Source organism: Callithrix jacchus, chromosome 1 (assembly GCF_049354715.1).
Source record: "Callithrix jacchus isolate 240 chromosome 1, calJac240_pri, whole genome shotgun sequence".
Taxonomy (NCBI): Eukaryota; Metazoa; Chordata; class Mammalia; order Primates; family Cebidae; genus Callithrix; species Callithrix jacchus.
This window is the reverse complement of record NC_133502.1, coordinates 141,106,591-141,127,026: the sequence shown is the minus strand read 5'-3', so window position 1 is coordinate 141,127,026 and position 20,436 is coordinate 141,106,591. Positions and strand designations below refer to the sequence as shown.

Below are 20,436 nucleotides of genomic sequence, written 5' to 3'. Positions count from 1 at the left end.
AATAGAGATGAGGTCTCATTAAGTTGCCCAGGCTGGTCTCAAACTCGAGCTCAAGTGATCCTCCCACTTCAGCCACCCACAGTGCTAGGATTACAGGTGTGAGCCTCCACGCCCAGCCCCTTATAATTTTATGGGACCACCATTGTGCATGCGGTCCATCGTTGACCAAAATGTGATTCAGCTCGCAGCTGTAGTTTTTACTATTTCACTATACATCAAATTCTTACTCTTTAAACTTTTAAATGTACTAAACTTTAACTAAAAATTACCACTTACCTGTACTTCTCTGACAACCTGCAAACAATCAGGCAAGGAGAAGCCAATAGGTAGACCAACTTTAGCTGGTGTTTTGAATTTGTCTCCTATCTTAAATGGGACATCATCAAGGTAACTGAAAGTCCCTATAATCAAAAATAAAGTAGAAAATATCAGCAAAGAACTTCATTATTTGTTTTGCCATAATCTTATGTCTAATGGATATGCATTAATTTTTGCTATCCTAAGACTAGAAGTTACAGAGCGTTCCTTCTGTGACTGCTTACCTTTTCCTTGACCCTAAATCTCTGAGAAGGAAATCCTACTGATTCAGTCTACTTGGTCTTATTAGAGTTTGTTTTCAGTGGCACTTACTGCAAAATCCAAAGTACTCACAGCGGCCTAAGAGGCCTTCCCCATCACCCACAGCCTCTCTGCCCTCAACTCCTTACAGCCATCCTCTGGCTCACTGTACTAAGTCATGGTGACCTCTGCCCTTAAAGATGACAGGCTCAATCCACCTCAAAAATTCAGTAAGTTCTGACTGTTCCTTCTAAGTGGAACACTCTTCTGTCAGATATTCACATGACTCAATCCTTCAAGTCTTTGCTCAAATGTTACCTTCTCAGTGAGGCTTACCATGACCCACTCTACTTAACAAGTACTACCCCACCCTCACTACAATACTCCCATATTGCCATCTACCTTTTCCCCATAACATTTATTGCCTTCTAACATTATAAATTGCCTTTTTAATTATATTTATTGTTTCACTTTCCCAAAGAAATATAGGCTCCTTGTGGGCAAGTATTTAAGTGTAACTTATCGAATGAAGTAGTCTCAAAACCTTCATTGCCTGGCACACACCAGCATTTAATAAACACTGCTGAAGGTCAGGCATGGTGGCTCACACCTGTAATCCCAACATTTCGGGAGGCTGAGGCGGGCAGATCATGAAGTCAGGAGATCGAGACCATCCTGGCTAACACCGTGAAACCCCATCTCTACTAAAAATGCAAATTAGCCAGGCATGGTGGCACATGCCTGAAGTCCCAGCTACTTGGTAGGCTGAGGCAGGAGAATCACTTGAACCAGGGAGGCAGAGGTTGCAGTGAGCCGAGATCGTACCACTACACTCAAGTCTGGGCAACCAGGCAAGACTCCATCTCAAAAAAATAAATCAATACTCCCCAGAAAAGAATCTCCTTGATTAGGATTCTCTACTTTAGAAAAAAATCATTTTTAATTAATATAAAGAATTACTCTAGCTTAAAAAACAAAACATTACATTCTAGAACAACATGGCAATACTTAAGTAGCACAACACTTAAATGAAAAAGGGAAAACCAGACAAAATCATGGGATTCTGAACAAGATTATCAGGAAAACAAGCTATATACAATGGAAGTGCTTTAATCTCTTAAAGGTTCTTTGCCCATCATAACTGAATGATATGGAAAGACCAAAACATGACCATCAATTCACAGGCTCAGATAAAAAGGAAAACGCCTCTTGTATGTGACTCTCAATAGCTATATACTCCAAACCGGGCCATGTTTTCTTTTCTGGAGCAGCTCTGGGAGGCTAATTTACTGGCAGAACCATCGTTGACAATGAAATATAGTTGATAAAATAAATTTTGTTTTTCGATATTGACAGTTAGTAAATAGTATGAGCTGAACCTCATACTATTTTCCTGGGTGCTCACAGACACAGAATAAGACAATTACACTCTTCCACAAAGATGATTTCTTCCTTACAAACACAGAATAAGGCAATTACACCCCTTCCACGAAGATGACTTCTTCCTTACAAGCACTGTGTAGATCTCAAGAATTATCAAGGTCAGAAAATATTTGTAATCTTATCATTCCCATTTCCTGGGATAGGTATTCTTCTGATACACCTGAAACTCTCCATCAGGAAGAATGCCCCCTACTTCCAACCCTTGAGGAATGGGGTGCCTTTCCCATCTAACTTCTAGCCAGAACTAAAACATTGGTACCTCAATCACTCAGCTAGCAAATTAAATTTACAACTATGTTCAATTTAGTAATTTAACACTCTAGGAAATCACTATAATTATTAACACTCCAGGCAATTTTCCAAGTGTGGTCATACTTTTAAATGTGCTATTTTCATGGCTGGCAATGCCTATCACATCTTTGTTGTTATTTACTTGAGTAATTATTATTTAGCCCTTTAAGAATAAACTCAAGAGGCCGGGTGAAGTGGCTCATACCTGTAATCTCAGCCCTTTGGGAGGCTGAGGCAGGTGGATCACCTAAGGTCAGGAGTTCTAGACTAGCCTGGCCAACATGGTGAAACTCCATCTCTACAAAAAATACAAAAATTCGTCGGGCGTAGGGGCACACACCTGTAGTCCCAGCTACTTGTGAGGCTGAGGAAGGAAAATTGCTTGAACCTAGGAGGCGGACGGTGCAGTGAGCCTCAAGAACAGCTCCTTTCTCAACCTCAAAGAATACTCAGATAATACTACCCCCTTAGGGCTTTCTTCTATGTATTGTTACTAGTTCATTTCCTTACCCTCCCCTCAGAGACTTTGAGCAAGAATTTGAGTGTCCCTTAACAGGGGAGAAATGTTTCATATCTGCATCAGCCAAACTCAGTATAATGTCTGGCTGATAAAATTTGTTAAATGAATGAAGAACCAATAATAAAGACATGCTTCTGGCCCGGCACAGTGGCTCATGCCTATAATCCCAGCACTTTGGGAGGCTGAGGTGAGTGGATTACCTGAGGTCAGGAGTAGGAGACCAGCCTGGCCAACATGGTGAAACCCTGTCTCTACTAAAAATTAGCTGGGTGTGGTGGTGAGGCCTGTAATCCCAGCTACCTACTTGGGAGGCTGAGGCAGGAGAATGGCTTGTACCTGGGAGGTGGAAGTTGCAGTGAGTTGAGAAAGAGCCAGTGTACTCCAGCCTGGGCAACAAGAGCGAAACTTTGTCTCAAAAAAAAAAAAATACATATACATACATACATACATACATACATACATACAAACAAATAAAGACATGCTGGCTACCCAGGCACAGTGGCTCAAGTCTGTAATCCCAGCACTTTGGGAGGCCGATGCCGGGTGATCACCTAAGGTCAAGAGATTGAGATCATCCTGGCCAACATGGTGAAACCCCGTCTCTACTAAAAATACAAAAATTAGCTGGGAGTGGTGGTGCATGCCTGTAGTCCCAGCTACTTGGGAGGCTGAGGCAGGAGAGTAATTTGAATCTGGGAGGCAGAGGTTGCAGTGAACTGAGATTATGCCACTGCCCTCCAGCCACCTGGCGACAGAGCAAGAGTCCATCTCAAAAATAAAAAATAAAGACATGCTTTTTTTTTGTTAAAGACAGGGTTTCACCATATTGGTCAGGCTGGTCTCGAACTCCTGACCTCAGGTGATCCACCCACCTCAAGCTCCCAAAGTGCTAGGACTACAGCGTGAGCCACTGCTCCCGGATAAGACATGCTTTCATATTTCTTCTGGATTCAATCTAAACCCTACCCAACATACACATAATTTTTTTTTAAGAGACAGTAACATTTGTCCAGGCTGGAGTGCAGTGGTGCTATCATGGTACACGGCATCCTTGCTCTCTGGGACCCAAGTAATCCTCCCACCTCAGCCTCCTGAGTAGCTCAAACAGTGTCTTATTATGTCCCCCAGGCTGGTCTCCAACTCCTGAGCTCAAGCATTCTTCCCACCTCAGCCTCTCAAATTGCTGGGATTATAGGCATGAGCTATCACACCCAGTTCCAACTTACATTTAATATGAAAATTGAAAATTATTTGCCCAAAAATGACAAGGCTAGTCATAAAAATGTTTTTAACAGATTACTCATACATGATGATACAAGCATATGTCTGAAATCTGAACAAAGACAAAAATGTACCAGACAGATGTCATCCCCCGCCCCAGCACCACCAAAAAAGTGCCGGGTGCCATCACAGCTTACCAACAAAACTAAGTGTTGATTACAACACTTAAAACTCTCTGGCACATAAAATGCTTCTATTTTAAAATATTAAAACAAAAGTTCTTTCTAATTTTAAAGAATTTTTGTCTGTTTTCTTTAAAAATAGGGACTCAAATGTTATTGAAAAATTCTAACTTTGATTAGTACCCTGATTAACTGGAAACAAAGTTGAAACTTTGGCATTGTCTAAGAATCATTAGAAAGATTTACAGTCAAGTTAACAAGCACATAATTAAGTCTTTTGTTTAACACTAATAAGGATGTGATATACAAATATGATAAAATCTATCCACATTAATAATTAAATTTTCTTAACCAGTTTTACCCTAGATTGGTGGTAAGGAACTGAGGGAGAAAAACTATTAAAAAAGTACTGTGCTGAAGATATAAGGCCGAGCGTGGTAGCTCACACCTAATCCCAGCACTATGGGAGGCTGAGGCAGGTGGATCACGAGGTCAGGAGATAGAGATCATCCTGGCCAACATAGTGAAACCCTGTCTCTACTACAAAAAATTAGCTGGGTATGATGGCATGTGACTGTAATCCCAGCTACTCAGGAGGCTGAGACAGGAGAATCGCTTGAACCAGGGAGTCAGAGAATGCAGGAAACCGAGATGACATCAATGCACTCCAGGCTGGCAACAGAGCAAGACTCCATCTCCAAAAAAAAAAAAAAAAAATTAGCCAGGCATGTGGTAGCACACACCTGTAGTCACAGCTACTTGGGAGGCTAAGACAGGAGAATTGCTTGAACCTAGGAGGCAGAGGTTACAGTGAGCCAAGATGACACTATTGCACTCCAGCCTGGGTGTCAGAGCAAGAATCCGTCTCAAAAACAAAACAAAAGGCAAGAGTCAAATGAGGCCAGGTGCGGTGGCTCACCCCTGTAATCCCAGCACTCTGGGAAGCTGAGGCAGGCAGATCACAAGGTCAAGAGATCGAGACCATCCTGACCAACATGGTGAAACCCCATCTCTACTAAAATACAAAAACATTAGCTGGGTGTGGTGGGGCATGTCTGTAGTCCCAGCTACTCAGGAGGGTGAGGCAAAAGAATTGCCTGAACCCAGGAGGCGGACATTGCAATGAGCCTAGATCGCGCCATTGCACTCCAGCTGGGATTACAGGAGTGAGCCACCATGCCCGGCCGGGTCTTAGTACTTTAAAAGCTTTTTTAAGAGGGAATGAACAGTCTGGTGATTACTGGGAGGAGGAGGTAGGGATGAAGGGCAATAAGGCATTTAAAGAGATGGGAACAAGGCCAGGCACAGTGGCTGACACCTATAATCACAGCAGTCTGGGAGCCAAGGCAAGTGGATCACTTGAGATCTGGATTTTGAGACCAGCCTGGCCAACATGGTGAAACCTGTCTCCACTAAAAATACAAAACCATCAGCTGGGCATGGTGGCATATGCCTGCAATCCTAGCTATTCAGGAAGTGGAAGCAGGAGAATCGCTTGAACCCTGGAGCTGCAGTGAGCCAAGATCATGCCACTGCACTCTAGCCTGGGTGACAGAGCAAGACTCCCATCTCAAAAAAAAAAAAAAAAGATGGGAACAAAGAAAGTATTATTTGTAATAATGGATACCACCATAAGTACTATTAATGATGGTGCTGTGAGAATTACAAACTATATTTATTTCTTCCTAATATAACCAATTATGCCTCAGGAACTATCTTTTCTTTTTTTTTTTTTTTTTTCAGACGAAGTTTCGCTCGTTACCCAGGCTGGAGTGCAATGGTGCGATCTTGGCTCACCGCAACCTCCGCCTCCTGAGTTCAGGCAATTCTCCTGCCTCAGCCTCTTGAGTAGCTGGGATTACAGGCACGCGCCACCATGCCCAGCTAATTTTTTGTATTTTTAGTAGAGACAGGGTTTCACCATGTTGACCAGGATGGTCTCGATCTCCTGACCTCGTGATCCACCCGTCTCGGCCTCCCAAAGTGCTGGGATTACAGGCTTGAGCCACCGCGCCCGGCCTCTTTTCTTTTTTAAGACAGGGTCTTGCTCTGCCACCCAGGCTGGAGTGTAGTGACATCATCACCACTCACTGCAGCCTCATCCTCCTAGGCTCAAGTGATCCTCCCACCTTAGCCTCCTGAGTAGCTGGGACCACAGGCATGCACCATCATGCCCAGCTAATTTTTAAAATTTTTTTGTAGAGCTGAGGGCTCACTTTGTTGCCCAGGCTGGTCTTGAATTCCTGGACTCAAGTGATCCTCCCTCCTCAGCTTCCCAAAGCGGAACTATCCATTTTGATCCAACATATCAAGAATTTAAAATATTATAGCTAACAATTTTCTGGCTCAACCCCAAATACCTTTTAGTTTCAGGCCTTATTACTGAAAATCTTCCTAAAATATCTGAGCCCATTTTCCTAAGTTCAATTTTTAAAAAGCCACTAAGTGCATGCCTGATGGCTGTGGCTATGGCAGTTCATTGAAGTTAGGTTCTGCACACCACTTTGGTGGAAAATAGTGAGTGAGCTAAACGTGTAATGACTCAGGATAAATTCTGAGAAGACTTCATTTGTTTCATTTCTTTCTAAATTGCTGATATGCCTATGATTTTGTGACCTGCCCATTTTTCTGAAAAAAGGCACAATTCCAGGTGGGGGGAAATCCCCAACAGCAGATAGCAAATGGATTACATTTAGTTCAGGTTTTATTTTGAGGAGATTCAAATTGAGAATTTTTTTTTTTTTTTGGAGACGGAGTTTCGCTCTTGTTACCCAGACTGGAGTACAATGGCGCAATCTCGGCTCACCTCAACCTCCGCCCCCTGGGTTCAGGCAATTCTCCTGCCTCAGCCTCCTGAGTAGCTGGGATTACAGGCACGCACCACTGTGCCCAGCTCATTTTTTGTAATTTTTAGTAGAGACGGGGTTTCACCATGTTGACCAGGATGGTCTCGATCTCTTGATCTCGTGATCCACCCGCCTCAGCCTCCCAAAGTACTGGGATTACAGGCTTGAGCCACCGCGCCCGGCTTTTTTTTTTTGAGACGGAGTTTCGCTGTTGTTACCCAGACGGAAGTGCAATGGCACGATCTCGGCTCACTGCAACCTCTGCCTTCTGGGTTCAAGCAATTCTCCTGCCTCAGCCTCCCTAGTAGCTGGGACCACAGGCATGCACCACCATGCCCAGCTAATTTTTGCATTTTTAGTAGAGACGGGGTTTCACCTCGTTGACCAGGATGGTCTCGATCTCTTGACCTCGTGATCCACCCACCTCGGCCTCCCAAAGTGCTGGGATTATAGGCGTGAGCCACCGCACCCAGCCATGAGAATTTTTTTAAAAGAATAAAATCAAACTTAAAATTAAGTGAAAATCTGCAATTCCATGACTGGTTATCGCTACCTTACTACTGGTTATCATTAATGCCTACTGCAAGCAAGGGGCTTAAAAACAAACAAACAAACAAACAAAACACAATCCTAAAGCCACAAGCCAGGTAACACTTGCAAAATTATAAATACACAAAATTACATAGGTATCTGTTGTAATATGTGAAATCACAAGAAAATATTACTCGTGTCCTAACAACAAAACAAGCCATGTAATCTACAAAATCAGCTTTTTAATATACATTGTCTGGTATTCAATCAAAAATTTTAAGACACAAAAAGCAGCAAGAAAATGTGATCCAGAATTAAGAGAGGAATCAGTCATCAGACCCAAATTCAGAGATAGCCCAGATATTACAGATATTATAAATATCAAACAGGGAGTTTAAAATAACAATAATATACATGTTAATGGATCTAATGGAAAAAATAAACATGTGTGAGCAGATGGGAACCTCAGCAGGGAGATGAAAATATAAAGAGACAAATAGAAATGCCACAAGTGAAAAATGCATTATCAGAAAAGCAATATTCTGATGGTTCATATGCCACGCTATGCAAATCCAAAGATAATAATTAGCAGAAGAAAGACTCAAGACTTGAAGTTAGGTCAAAAGAAATTAGCCAAACTGAAATACAAAGAGAAAAACAGAAAAAAATTGAACAGTGTTAAGAGATGTCTGAACAACACCAAACAACGTAATGTTGGCTCCTGAGCAGCTAGAACTACAGGGAAGCTCCACCACACCTGGCTAATTTTTAATTTTTTTATAGAAACAAGGCCAGGAGTCCAGGGGTGGTGGCTCACGCCTGTAATCCTAGCACTCTGGGAGTCCAAGGCAGGTGGATCACCTGAGGTCAGGAGTTCAAGACCAGCATGGCCAACATAGTGAAAACCCCGTCTCTAAATAAATAAGAAAGAAAGAAACAAGGCCAGGAGCAGTGGCTCATGCCTGTAATCCCAGAACTTTGGGAGGCCAATGTGGCAGATCACCTAAGGTCAGGAGTTCAAGACCAGCCTGGCCAACATAGTAAAACCCCGTCTATAAATAAATAAATAAATAAATAAATAAATAAATAAATAAGAAACAAGGCCAGGAGCAGTGGCTCATGCCTGTAATCCCAGAACTTTGGGAGGCCAAGGTGGCAGATCACCTGAGGTCAGGAGTTGAAAACCAGCCTGGCCAACATGGCCAAATCTCGCCTGTACTAAAAATTCAAAAATAAGCCAGGCGTGGGGGTACGCACCTGTACTCAGGGGGCTGAGGCAGGAAAACTGCTTGAACCCAGGAGGTACAGGTTGCAGAGCCAAGATGGCGCCACTGCTCTCCAGCCCTCCAGCCTGGGTGACAGAGTGAGACTTCATCTCCAAAAAAAAAAAGGAAAAGAAAATAAAGAAACAGGGTCTTGCTATGTTGCCCAGGCTGGTCTCAAACTCCTGGCCTCAAGCAACTCCCCTCTCCCTGCCTGCCACATACACATACACACACACACACACAAATAGAGTAGGTGGAAACTCTGGGAGTAAATGAATGTTGATGCCTTAATGATGGTGATGGTTTCATGAGTGCATACTTCTCTCCAAACTTATCAAGATGTATACATTAAATATGTACAGCTTTTTATATATCAATTACACCTCAAAAAAGTGATTTAAGGAGGGGGGGGCTAGTTTTACCAAGTCTTATTATATGGGTCTATTTATTCATAAATTAGAATCTCAACACATTTTCCAGATAAATAACCTTTCTCCTACATGAAAGCAGGAGTAAGTTAAAGAGGACTGAGATTTTAAAGCACCAGGCTCCAAGAAAGTCCTGATCCAAACTAAGACAAGAGTATGCAGTTTTTATATTGGATACTCTATAAATGGATAATATTTCTAGAAGTTTGAAAAATAACTGTTTCCCTTATTCTGTTATTTAGGGATATATGGTTACGAATAACAGTGAAGTTGTTCGACTTTAGTTGAAAATAATGAACTGAGGTAAATCAAGTGCTAGTCAAAGACAGCACAGTACCAGACCTAGTCAGTCCCAAATATTAAAAAGAAAAAAATACATTTTAATATCCAGTCATGAAAGCAGTTACTACCTCCTTGCCCATACCCCAAGTGCCACAGAAAAGTTACACCCACATCCATTAACCTCCCAACGAACCAGTTAGATACCTAATTTTGGAGGAACCAATCCATAGGCTCATAAACTAAGCTATGCTATTGCCATCAGTTTGCCCTGACCAGCTCTATGGTGCTAGCCAACAAAAGATCAAGTAGCAAGCAGCACCATAACTGGGGTGGCCATTTATAGCCCTATGTACTCTACACTAATTAGGCCAAGAAAGCAAGTCTATGAACTGAAGAATAACAATGGATCACAGACACAGAGACATGTAGTGAAGATGAAGAAAGACTAAACAGCTTCCTGAGAAATAAAAGGAGGAGCCTTAGTTCCTCGGTTTCTAATTTTAGCCTTGAGAGCAGAAACTTGATTTTCTGTACTCACATGCCTACACAATTGCCTATTAAATATTCTCCATATATTCCCTTTCATTTCTATTATTTAAATTACCTGATATCTAAAAACAGGATACTTGATTCTAAAAACCCAACTAAATTCAACCAGGAACTCAGCAAAAAGAGCCCTGTTAAAGGAGAAGCAGCCTAAATGAGAAAGAACATTTTTCTCCTAAATATTACTCAGGTAGAATGTTCCATTTAAACAATTACACTTTGGCTAGGAGTTTAAGGAGATACAGAAAATACCAGTCTTTCCTGCTCAGACACCTTCAGAATTATAATTTTCTCTCTGGAATGTTTAGCTGAAACATAAAACATGGAGTCCAACTATTTTCACTCTGATCAAAACGTGTTCCAAAGATTCAAAACAGAAAGCCTGTCTTTTGAAATAAGTATAAATTTTTCATTTTTGCTATTTTTCTCTCCCTAAGCTTTTCCTCTTCCCTTGGCTCTGTCCTCTCTTTTCTCCCTTGAAAATGTGATCTAGAGGCAATTCAGATTTGCCTTTTTTTTCCTTTTCTTTTCTTAAGCTCAGTGGCAAGAATCTTTCGTTTGTTTGTTTGTTTGAGACAGGGTCTAATATGACTCAGGCTAGAGTGCAGTGGCATGATCATGGCTCACTGCAGCCTTGACCTCCCAGGCTCAGCACTTCTCCCACCTCTCAGCCTCCCAAGCAGCTGAGATTACAGGCACAAACCAGCATAACCAGCTAATTTTTAAATCTTTCTGTAGAAACAGGGTCTCACTATGCTACCCAGGTTGGTCTTGAACTCCGGCCTCAAGTGAACCACTCGCCTCAACCTCCTAGGTGCTAGGATTACAGGCGTGAGCCACCATGCCCCACCCAGATCTGCCTTTCTACTATCATTCAAATACTTTTAAGAAGACCTGTAATAATCCATAAATAATAGGAAATAGCTTACCTGAAAGAAATGATAATGCCTGACTTCTTTAAGGAAGGTTAATTCCAGAGTTTGAATAACTTAACTACAAAAGGATTTTTAAAAACTCAGGCAGGTTATGTATGTAAATATATGCACACCGACAAATCAAAATTTAAGGGCTGTTATATTAAATATTTAAGCAAGTAAAATTGTAGTGACTGCTACACCACTCTGACTCAACTGAGTGATGTTATCAAGCGATCACTAGCAGCTCAGAAGAGCGTACCAACAAGTCCCCAGGCAGTCCAATAAATCATTCTTATAGTGATATGTGTGTGTGTGTGTGTGTGTGTGTGTGTATTTGAATCAGGGTCTCTGTTACCCAAACTTCTGGGCTCAAGCAATCCTCCCACCTCAGCCTCCTGAGTAGCTGGGACTGCAGGCACATGCCACTATGCCTGGCTGATACAATTTTTAACATGAAGATTGGCTTTAAAACCTCTTTTAAAGTAATTGTATTATTTGGCTATCTCTGGTGTTTAATTCTTATCTTCTACTGTATGAAAAAAGTGTACAATTTTACCTTATTAGGTACCTCCCTCCATTCCCCTCCAAAGGCAGATAATAAAGTTTATTATTGTATTCCATTTTGGAAGGTTGTATCTTAGGAAAAGATGACAAAGTATTAATTTCAAATTCAAAATTATAATTATCATTATTGATACCTCTGTAATACAGTGAATGATGTGTAGTAAATTACTTCCTTTGATGGGGCACGGAGAACTAAATTAAAATATTATAAAGCATTACCCAAAGGGTTAGAATTTTTCACACACACATATGGAGAAGGGCTATGACTAAGGAATAGGAAAGGCAAAGGTAACTATACCTTCAATGCTACTGAAGAACAACCAGAACAGGCAGACTCCTAATCTATCACTAATAGTTTCAAGTGCAATCACCAGAGACACTCTAAAGTTTAACTACCCATCTGAATAAATACTTGAAGATTAAAGTTCTCTGAACACCTTTTGGATATATGTGACACATTGTTGTACAACTTTTTTTGTCAAGCTGTTCATTAAAAGAGACAAAAAGGGACACTTGTACTTAAAACTGTGCTAAATGTTTTCAAATCCTCTGATCAAATCATAACTTAAACCATGATTCTAACAGTCCACTTACCATGAAAATCTGCACCCAACTTCTTAGAAGCCATTTAGAACCTGAAAAACAAGGAAATATTTCTTAGGCACGTTATACCCTGAAGGTAGTACGAAGAAAACACAAAACAAAACAGAAACCAAGAAAACTGAGAATACAAAAAAGAAACCAGAAGACCTAAGGTTTCAGGACTGACAGAATCCTCGCTTCTCTCTCCTAATGTCCAAAAAAAGGGCCAGGCACAGTGGCTCATGCCTGTAATCCCAGTGCTTTGGGAGGCAGAGGTGGGAGTATCAGCTGAGCCCAGAAGTTTGAGATCAGAAACATAGTGAGACCCCCATCTCTACAAAAAAATTAAAAATCAGCCGAGGCCAAGCTTGGTGGCTCACTCCTATATCCCAGTACTTTGGGAGGCCAGACTGGGAGGATCACTTGAGCTCAGGAGTTTGAGACCAGCCTGGGCAACATAAGGAAACCGTGTCCCTACAAAAAATTTTAAAAATTAGCTGGGCATATTGGCACAGGCCTGTAGTCCCAGCTACTTGGGAGACTGAGATGGAAGGATCGCTTTGTGCCCGGGAGATTGAGGCTGCAGTGAGGCAATGCACTACAGCCTTGGCAACAGAGCAAGACCCTGTTAAAAAAACAATAATGAAATAATTAATAATTATTAATAAAATTAATAATCATTAATCAAATAAAAAATAATTGCTAAAATAAAAAATTCACTGGGCGTGGGCATACGCCTATAGTCCTAGCTACTTGGGAGGCTGACATAACATGATCAAACTCAGGAGTTTTGAGGCTGCAGTGAGCTAAGAAGGTGCCACTAAACTGCTGCCTGTACAACAGCACAAGACCCTGTCTCAAGGAAAGGAAAAAGGAGGGACTCCATGTTTGGATCCCCTTCCACGAACGCTCCCTTCGTGGAAGCCATCTTTCTCTCTCCTGGATTTTCCCTCTGAAGTCCCCTTCCACACTCTCTCATGGAAGCCTGTCTTCCCCTCCTAAACTCCATTTCTCTCTATTCCCTTCCACTCAGAGTGGAAGCTGCTTTCCTCTCCTGGATTCCATCTTTCTGGATTCTCACTCAGTGTGAGAGTTAGTTGTTTCTTTCTCTCTCCTTCACCTTTTTCTCTCTCTAAATAAATCACTTTCTACAAAAAAAAAAAAAAAAAGGAAAAAGGAAGGGAAAAGGGAAAGGGAAAGAAGAAAAGACAAGACAAAACTCAATCCTCAACGGGGCATTTTTTTCAGATTAGGGACGCTGAACCATTAAGTATGATGCAAAATGTCACAAAATCTGAAATCCAAATTGCTTCTGGTGCCAAGCATTTACATAAGGGATACTCAACATGTACATGAAAAATATGTACAATGGTTGCCTGTAGGTGGTAGGACTGGGAATACTTCATAAAAATATTTCTATTTCTGAACATTATATGGTAACATCTATTAATTTGGTAATTTCTTTTAAAACTTTTCTTGAAAAGTTTCCATTTTCGGCCAGGTATGGTAACTTACACATACTATCCCACATTTTGGGAGGCTGATGCAGGTGGATTACTTGAGCCCAGGAGCTCCAAGACCAGCCTGGGCAACACGGTGAAACCTCATCTCTACAAAGATATAAAAAAAATTAGCCAATGTGGTTATTACACACCTGTACTCCCTGCTCTCGGAAGGCTGAGGCAGGAGAATCACCTGAGCCTAGGAAGGCGAGGCTGCACTGAGCACTGCACTCAGCCTAGGCGACAAAGCAAGACCCTGTTTCAAAAAAAAAGTTTCCATTTTTTTTTTAGCATGGTGTAGAGATGGGAGTGTGTATTCTGTTTTATATTCTAGTTAATGAAGAGTTAAATTTATAAAGCATATGTATTATCAATTTTCAAAGAACCAAGAAACAATACCGAAAGTGATTCAACCTTTTTATATGTGCAGAAAACATTTCATAGGCATCTCGCTGTCACCCAGGCTGGAGTGCAGTGGCGCAATCTTTATTGCAACCTCTGCCTCCTGGGTTCACACAATTCTCATGCCTCAGCCTCCTGAGCAGCTGGGACTACAGGAGTCTGCCATCATGCCTGGATAATTTTTTGGATTTTTAGCAGAAATGAGGTTTTGTCATATTGGACAGGCTCATCTCAAACACCTGGGGCTCAAGTGATCCACCCACCTCAGCCTCCTAAAGTGCTGCAATTACAGGCATGAGACTCACAGTGAGACTTCTAAAACCCAGAAGCAAGATTCTTGGCAGCCTCAACCTTCCCATACCAGAAATTTGTTTCCCTATCAAAGGCACATACCAAAAATTTCTTTTCCTAAATCGGGAAAGTAGCAGTATCTAAATAAACTTCCAACAATGAGAGTTGTGGTATGCTCACAGACATAAGCAGAAAATTAGTGTTTCATTTCTATAACCCCAATAAAAATTGTGTGATATCAGCTGTTTGAAGAAGCAACTGTTGTTGAGGTAAAGGGCTTGAGAGAGACTGTTTGTGAGTCTTTGATTTAATAAATAGTTTTCCAAACAACACCCAGAATACACTGACATCCAGAAAGTTATAAAGAAGTTCCACTAGCCGGGCGCAGTGGCTCAGGCCTGTAATCCCAGCACTTTAGGAGGCCAAGGCGGGTGGATCACGAGGTCAAGAGATCGAGACCATCCTGGTCAACATGGTGAAACCCCATCTCTACTAAAAATACAAAAAATTAGCTGGGCATGGTGGCGTGTGCCTGTAATCCCAGCTACTCAGGAGGCGGAGGCAGAATTGCCTGAACCCAGGAGGCAGAGGTTGCGGTGAGCTGAGATCACACCATTGCACTCCAGCCTGGGTAACAAGAGTGAAACTCCATCTCAAAAAAAAAAAAAAAAAAAGAAGTTCCACCAAAATTTAAAGGGATGCTTGGCTTTTTTTAAAGGCTCAAACTGTTCACGATAAAAAATAATGAAATCCAGCATAAGAATCACTTGGGGCTGGGAGGCAGAGGTGGCAGTAAGCCAAGATCACACCACTACACTCCAGCCTGAGCAGCTCAGCAAGACTCTGTCTCCAAAAACAACAACAACAAAACGAAATCCTTTCATTTGTGACAATGTGGATGAACCCGCAAGACTTTGTTAACTGAAACAAGCCAGACATAGAAAAACAAATATTGTATGATCAATCTTATGCAGAATCTTAAAAAGTTTATCTCATAAAAGTAGAGGCTTGCATGCCTCATGGTTGCAGGCCTGGCATCGAACATGCAGAGTGACAACAGCAAGTTCACAGGCCTGTAGGTGCCTCAGGAATGCTCTGCCAGCAACCAAATCCTCCGGTCTAAGGACCACGTATCAATCCAGATGATTGTGGCTAAAGATGACAAGGTCACCGGCAGACAGCAACTTTGAAACCTATACTTCTTAAGCGAATTAATGTGGGAACAGAAAACCAAATACCAAATACTCCATGTTCTCATTTGTAAATGGGAGCTAAAACAATAGGTACATGTGGATTTAAAGATGGCAACAATAGAAACTGGGGACTACTAGAGCAGGGAAGGAGAGGGGGACAAGGGTGGGTAACAGGATCATTTGTGCCAAACCTAAGCATCACACAGTATACCCAGGTAACAAATCTACACATGTGCCCCCTGAATCTAAAATATTAAGTTGAAAAAACAAAAATTTAAATTAAAAAAAAAAAAAAAACAGCCAAGCATGGTGGCTCACAGCTATAATCTCAGCACTTTAGGAAGTCTGAACCCAGGAGGCAGAGGCTGTAGTGAGCCGAGATCACACCAATGCACAACAGACTGGGCAACAGACAAAAATTCTGTCTCAAAACAACAACAACCTATGCTATCTGCCTAGGGCCATTCACAGGATGGTAAATCAGATGACTCCATTCTCTGACAAGGCTGACGGCATCCTCTCAAAGAACTTCTGACTGCAGAGAATCATGGATGTGGAATGTTTGTCATAAATAAATAGGAAATACCCCCCCCCCCCAAAAAAAAGCAGAGAGTAGAATAGTGATTACCAGAGGCCAGGGAGGTGAGGAGAGTAGTAAAGGGGAGGACAGGGAGTGGGGTGGGGAGAAGCAGGTAAATGATTAAAGTTACCAACAGCTATAGGAGGAATAAGTTCTACTGTATAGTAAGGTGATTACAGTAAACAATAATATATTCTATATTTCAAAATTAACAAGAGCTCAGAAGTTTGGTATCAGCCTGGGTAACATGGCAAAACCCCATCTCTACTCAAAATACAAAAGTAGCTGAGCATGGTGGTACCAGTCCCAGCTACTTGGGAGGCTGAGGAGGGAGGATGGCTTGACCCCAGGAGGCAAAGGTTGCCATGATTTAGTGAGCCATGATTTAGTCACTGCACTCCAGCTTGGGCAACAGAGCCAGTCTCAAAAAGCATGATGTGGTGGTGGATGCCTGTAGTACCAGCTAATCAGAAGGTTCACCTGAGCCCAGGTGGTCAAGGTTGCAGTGAGCTATGATCACACTACTGCATTCCAGCCTGAGCAACAGAGACCTATATCTTAAAAAATTCAAAAGAAGAAGAAGAAGAAGAAGACACAAAAGTTCACAAAAATTGTGTAATGGCATTCATATGAGGTATCCAGAAAGGGAAAATCCACAGAGACTGTAAGCAGACTGGCAGTTGCCAGGCCTGGGGAAGAGAAACTTTGTAACTGGCAAGGGTCTCCGAGTGATGAAAAGGTTTCAGAACCAGATGTGGTGATTGCACAGCACTATGAGTACTAAATGCCACTGAATTAATCACTTTAAAATGGTTAATTTCATGCTATGTGAATTTCACCTAAGTTGTTTTTAAAATTAAATAGCAAGAAAAAAATTGTCAAAAGAGAGGCGCTCCAGAGGAAAGGGCCAGAGAGATGGGTATCACCAACTTCTGAATTTAAAAATCAGCGAGGCAGTGAGGCAATGAACAACTAGATAGAAGATCACAATGAATAGTAAATGAAAAATAAAATGCAGTTTTCTTTATTACTAATGAAAAATTTTTAAAATCATGCAATAGAGCTGATAGATTTTTTTCCCAATATTATTATATTTTCCATAGACCTTAAGAATATGAGAAATCTATACTTAGGCACATAAAAATTTTTCTAAGGTCCACAATGGAACAAAACTTCAGTCTCTCAAAGGTCAAAGGCATTTTAATTCCTTCTTAGGGTCAGTTTTCTTCCCCCGGAACATCTTTTCCATACACGTGTGTGTGTGTATAAAAGATGCAAGTGTACATATATATGTGCACATTTCATCAATAACTTTCTATACTTTATTTAAACCCATTTATTTTATTATTTTTCTATAAGTTATTGGGGTACAGGTGGTATCTGGTTACATAAGTTCTTAGCAGTGATTTCACACACACACACACACACACACACACACACACGTTTATCCACTCATTGATGGACATTTGGGTTGGTTCCACGATTTTGCACTTGTGAACTGTGCTGCTATAAACATGAGTGTGCAAGTTTATCTTTTTCAAATAATGACTTCTTTTCCTCTGGGTAGATACCCAGTAGTGAGATTGCTGGATCAAATGGTAGTTCTACTTCTAGTTCTTTAATGAATCTCTACAGTGTTTTCCATAGTGGCTGTACAAGTTTACATTCCCACCAGCAGTGTGAAAGTGTTCCCTGATCACCACATCCACGCCAACATCTACTGTTTTTTGACTTTTTTATTGCAGCCATTCTTACTGAGTAAGGTGGTAAGGCGCTGTGGTTTTGATTTGCATTTCCCTGATCCTCAGTGATGCTGAGCATTTTTCAGATGTTTGTTGGCCATTTGTATATCTTCTTTTAAAAACTGTCTATTCGTGTCCTTAGCCCATTTTTTGATGAGACTGTTTTTTCTTTACTGAGTTGAGCTGGTTGTAGATTCTGGATATTAGTCCTTTGTCAGATGTATAGTCTGTGAAAAGTTTCTCCCACTCTGTGTGTGGGTTGTCTGTTTATTCTGCTGACTGTTCCTTTTGCTGTGCAAAAGCTCTTTAATTTAATTAGGTCCCATCTATTTATCTTTGTTTTAATTTCATTTCCTTTTGGGTTCTTGGTCCCAAAATCCTTGCCTAAACCAAGGTCTAGAAGGGTTTTTCCCAATGTATCTTCTAGAATTTTTTTTTAACAGAGTTTTGCTCGTTGCCCAGGCTGGAGTACAGTGTCGCGATCTCGACTCATAGGAACCTCCACCTTCCAGGTTCAAGTGATTCTCCTGCCTCAGCCTCCCAAGTAGCTGGGATTACAGGCGTGCGCCACCACGTCTGGCTAATTTTGTATTTTTAGTAGAGACAGGGTTTCTCCATGTTGGTCAGGCTAGTCTCTAACTCCCGACCTCAGGTGATCCACCTGCCTAGGCCTCCCAAGGTGCTGGGATTACAGGCGTGGGCCACTGCACGCAGCCATCTTTAGAATTTTTATAGTTTCAAGTCATTAAGTCCTTAATCCATCTTGTATAAAGTGAGAGATGAGAATCCAGTTTCATTCTCCTACATGCGGCTAGCCAATTATCCCAGCACCATTGTTGAAAAGGGTATCTTTTCCTCATTTTATGTTTTTTTTGTTTTGTCAAAGATCTGTTGGCTGTATTTGGGTTTATTTCTGGGTTCTCTATTCTGTTCCATTGGTCTATGTGACTATTTTTATACCAGTATCATGCTGTTATGGTGACTATGGCCTTGTAGTAACAGTTTGAAATCAGATAATGTGATGGCTCCAGATTTGTTCTTTTTGCTTGGTCTTGCTTTGGCTATGTAGGCTTTTTTGGTTCTGTATGAATTTTAGAATTTCTTCTATTTCTGTTAAGAATTATGGTGGTATTTTGATGGGGATTGCATGGAATTTGTAGATTGCTTTTGGCAGTATGGTCATTTTCACAATACTGATTCTACCCATCCATGAGCATGGGATGTGTTTCCATTTGTTTGTGTCATCTATGATTTCTTTCAGCAGTGTTTTCTATTTTCCTTGTAGAGGTCTTTTGATTCCTTAATTAGATGTATTCCTAAGTATTTTAACTTTTTTGCAGCTACTGTAACAGGGATTGAGTTCTTGATTTGATCATCTGCTTAGTCATTGTTGGTGTATAGAAGAGCCACTGATTTGTATATATTAATCTTGTATCCAGAAACTTTGCTGATTTCTTTTATTTATTTATTTTTTAATTGCACCTTAGATTCTGGGGGTACATGTGAAGAACATGCAAGATTGTTGCATAGATCTTTGCTGAAATCTTTTATCAGTTCTAGGAGCTTTCTGGAGGTGTCTCTAGGGATTTCAAGGTAAACAATCATATTGTCAGCAAACAGTGACAGTTTGACTTCCTCTTTACTAATTTGGACTCTCTTTTTCTTGTCTGATTGCTCTGACTAGCACTTCCAGTACTATGTGGAAGAGGATAGGTGAGAGTGGGCATCCTTGTCTCGTTCCAGTTCTCAGAGGAAATGCTTTCAACTTTTCCCCATTCAGTATTATGTTGGCTGTGGGTTTGTCATAGATGGCTGGGTTGTTTTGTTTTTTTCGAGACAGAGTCTTGCTCTATCACCCAGGCTGGAGTGCAACGGCACCATCTCAGCTCATTGCAACTTCCGCCTCCTGGTGAAGTTCAAGCAATTCTCCTGTCTCAGCCTCCAGAGTATCTGGGATTACAGCTGCCTGCCACCACACCCAGCTGATTTTTGTGTTTTTAGTAGAGATGAGGTTTCTCCATGTTGGCCAGGCTGGTCTCAAACTCCTCACCTCAGGTAATCCACCCACCTCAGCCTCCCAAAGTGCTGGGATTATAGGTGTGAGCCACCACGCCTGGCCCAGAGATGGCTTTTATTACATTGAGGTATGACCTTTGTATGCCAATTTTGCTGAGAGTTTTAATCATAAAGGGATGCTGGATTTTGTCAAATGCGTTTTCTGCATCAATTGAGATAAACATGTGATTTCTGTTTTTGATTCTGTTTATGTGGTGTATCATATTTACTGACTTGCATATGTTAAAGCATACCTGTACCCTGGTATGAAACCCACTTGATCATGGTAGATTATCTTTTTGATATGTTGTTGGATTCAGTTAGCTAGTATTTTATTAAGGATTTTAGCATCTATGTTCATCAAGAATATCAGTCATCAAGGATATCAAGGATACCAGCTAATTTTGTATTTTTAGTAGAGATGTGGTTTCTCCATGTTGGTCAGGCTAGTCTCGATCTCCTGACCTCAGGTGATCCACCTGTCTCAGCCTCCCA

At 41.3% G+C, this 20,436-nt stretch overlaps 1 protein-coding gene across 5 annotated transcripts in view; it reads right to left on the bottom strand.

Annotated features, from left to right (window-relative positions):
- UBAP1 (ubiquitin associated protein 1) overlaps positions 1 to 20,436 on the bottom strand; it is a 69,294-nt gene that overhangs the window by 19,548 nt on the left and 29,310 nt on the right. The window contains exons 2-4 of one of the 5 annotated variants that reach the window (XM_078370879.1): positions 13,692 to 13,786; positions 12,189 to 12,229; positions 277 to 401 (exon numbers count right to left, since the gene is read on the bottom strand). In XM_078370879.1, coding sequence (XP_078227005.1) covers positions 277 to 401; positions 12,189 to 12,222 — 159 coding nt within the window. In that variant the 5' untranslated portion in view covers positions 12,223 to 12,229; positions 13,692 to 13,786. The remainder of the gene's footprint in view (positions 1 to 276; positions 402 to 12,188; positions 12,230 to 13,691; positions 13,787 to 20,436) is intronic. The other 4 variants (XM_054257155.2, XM_002743026.3, XM_008998483.5 and 1 more) reach the window with 4 other exon arrangements.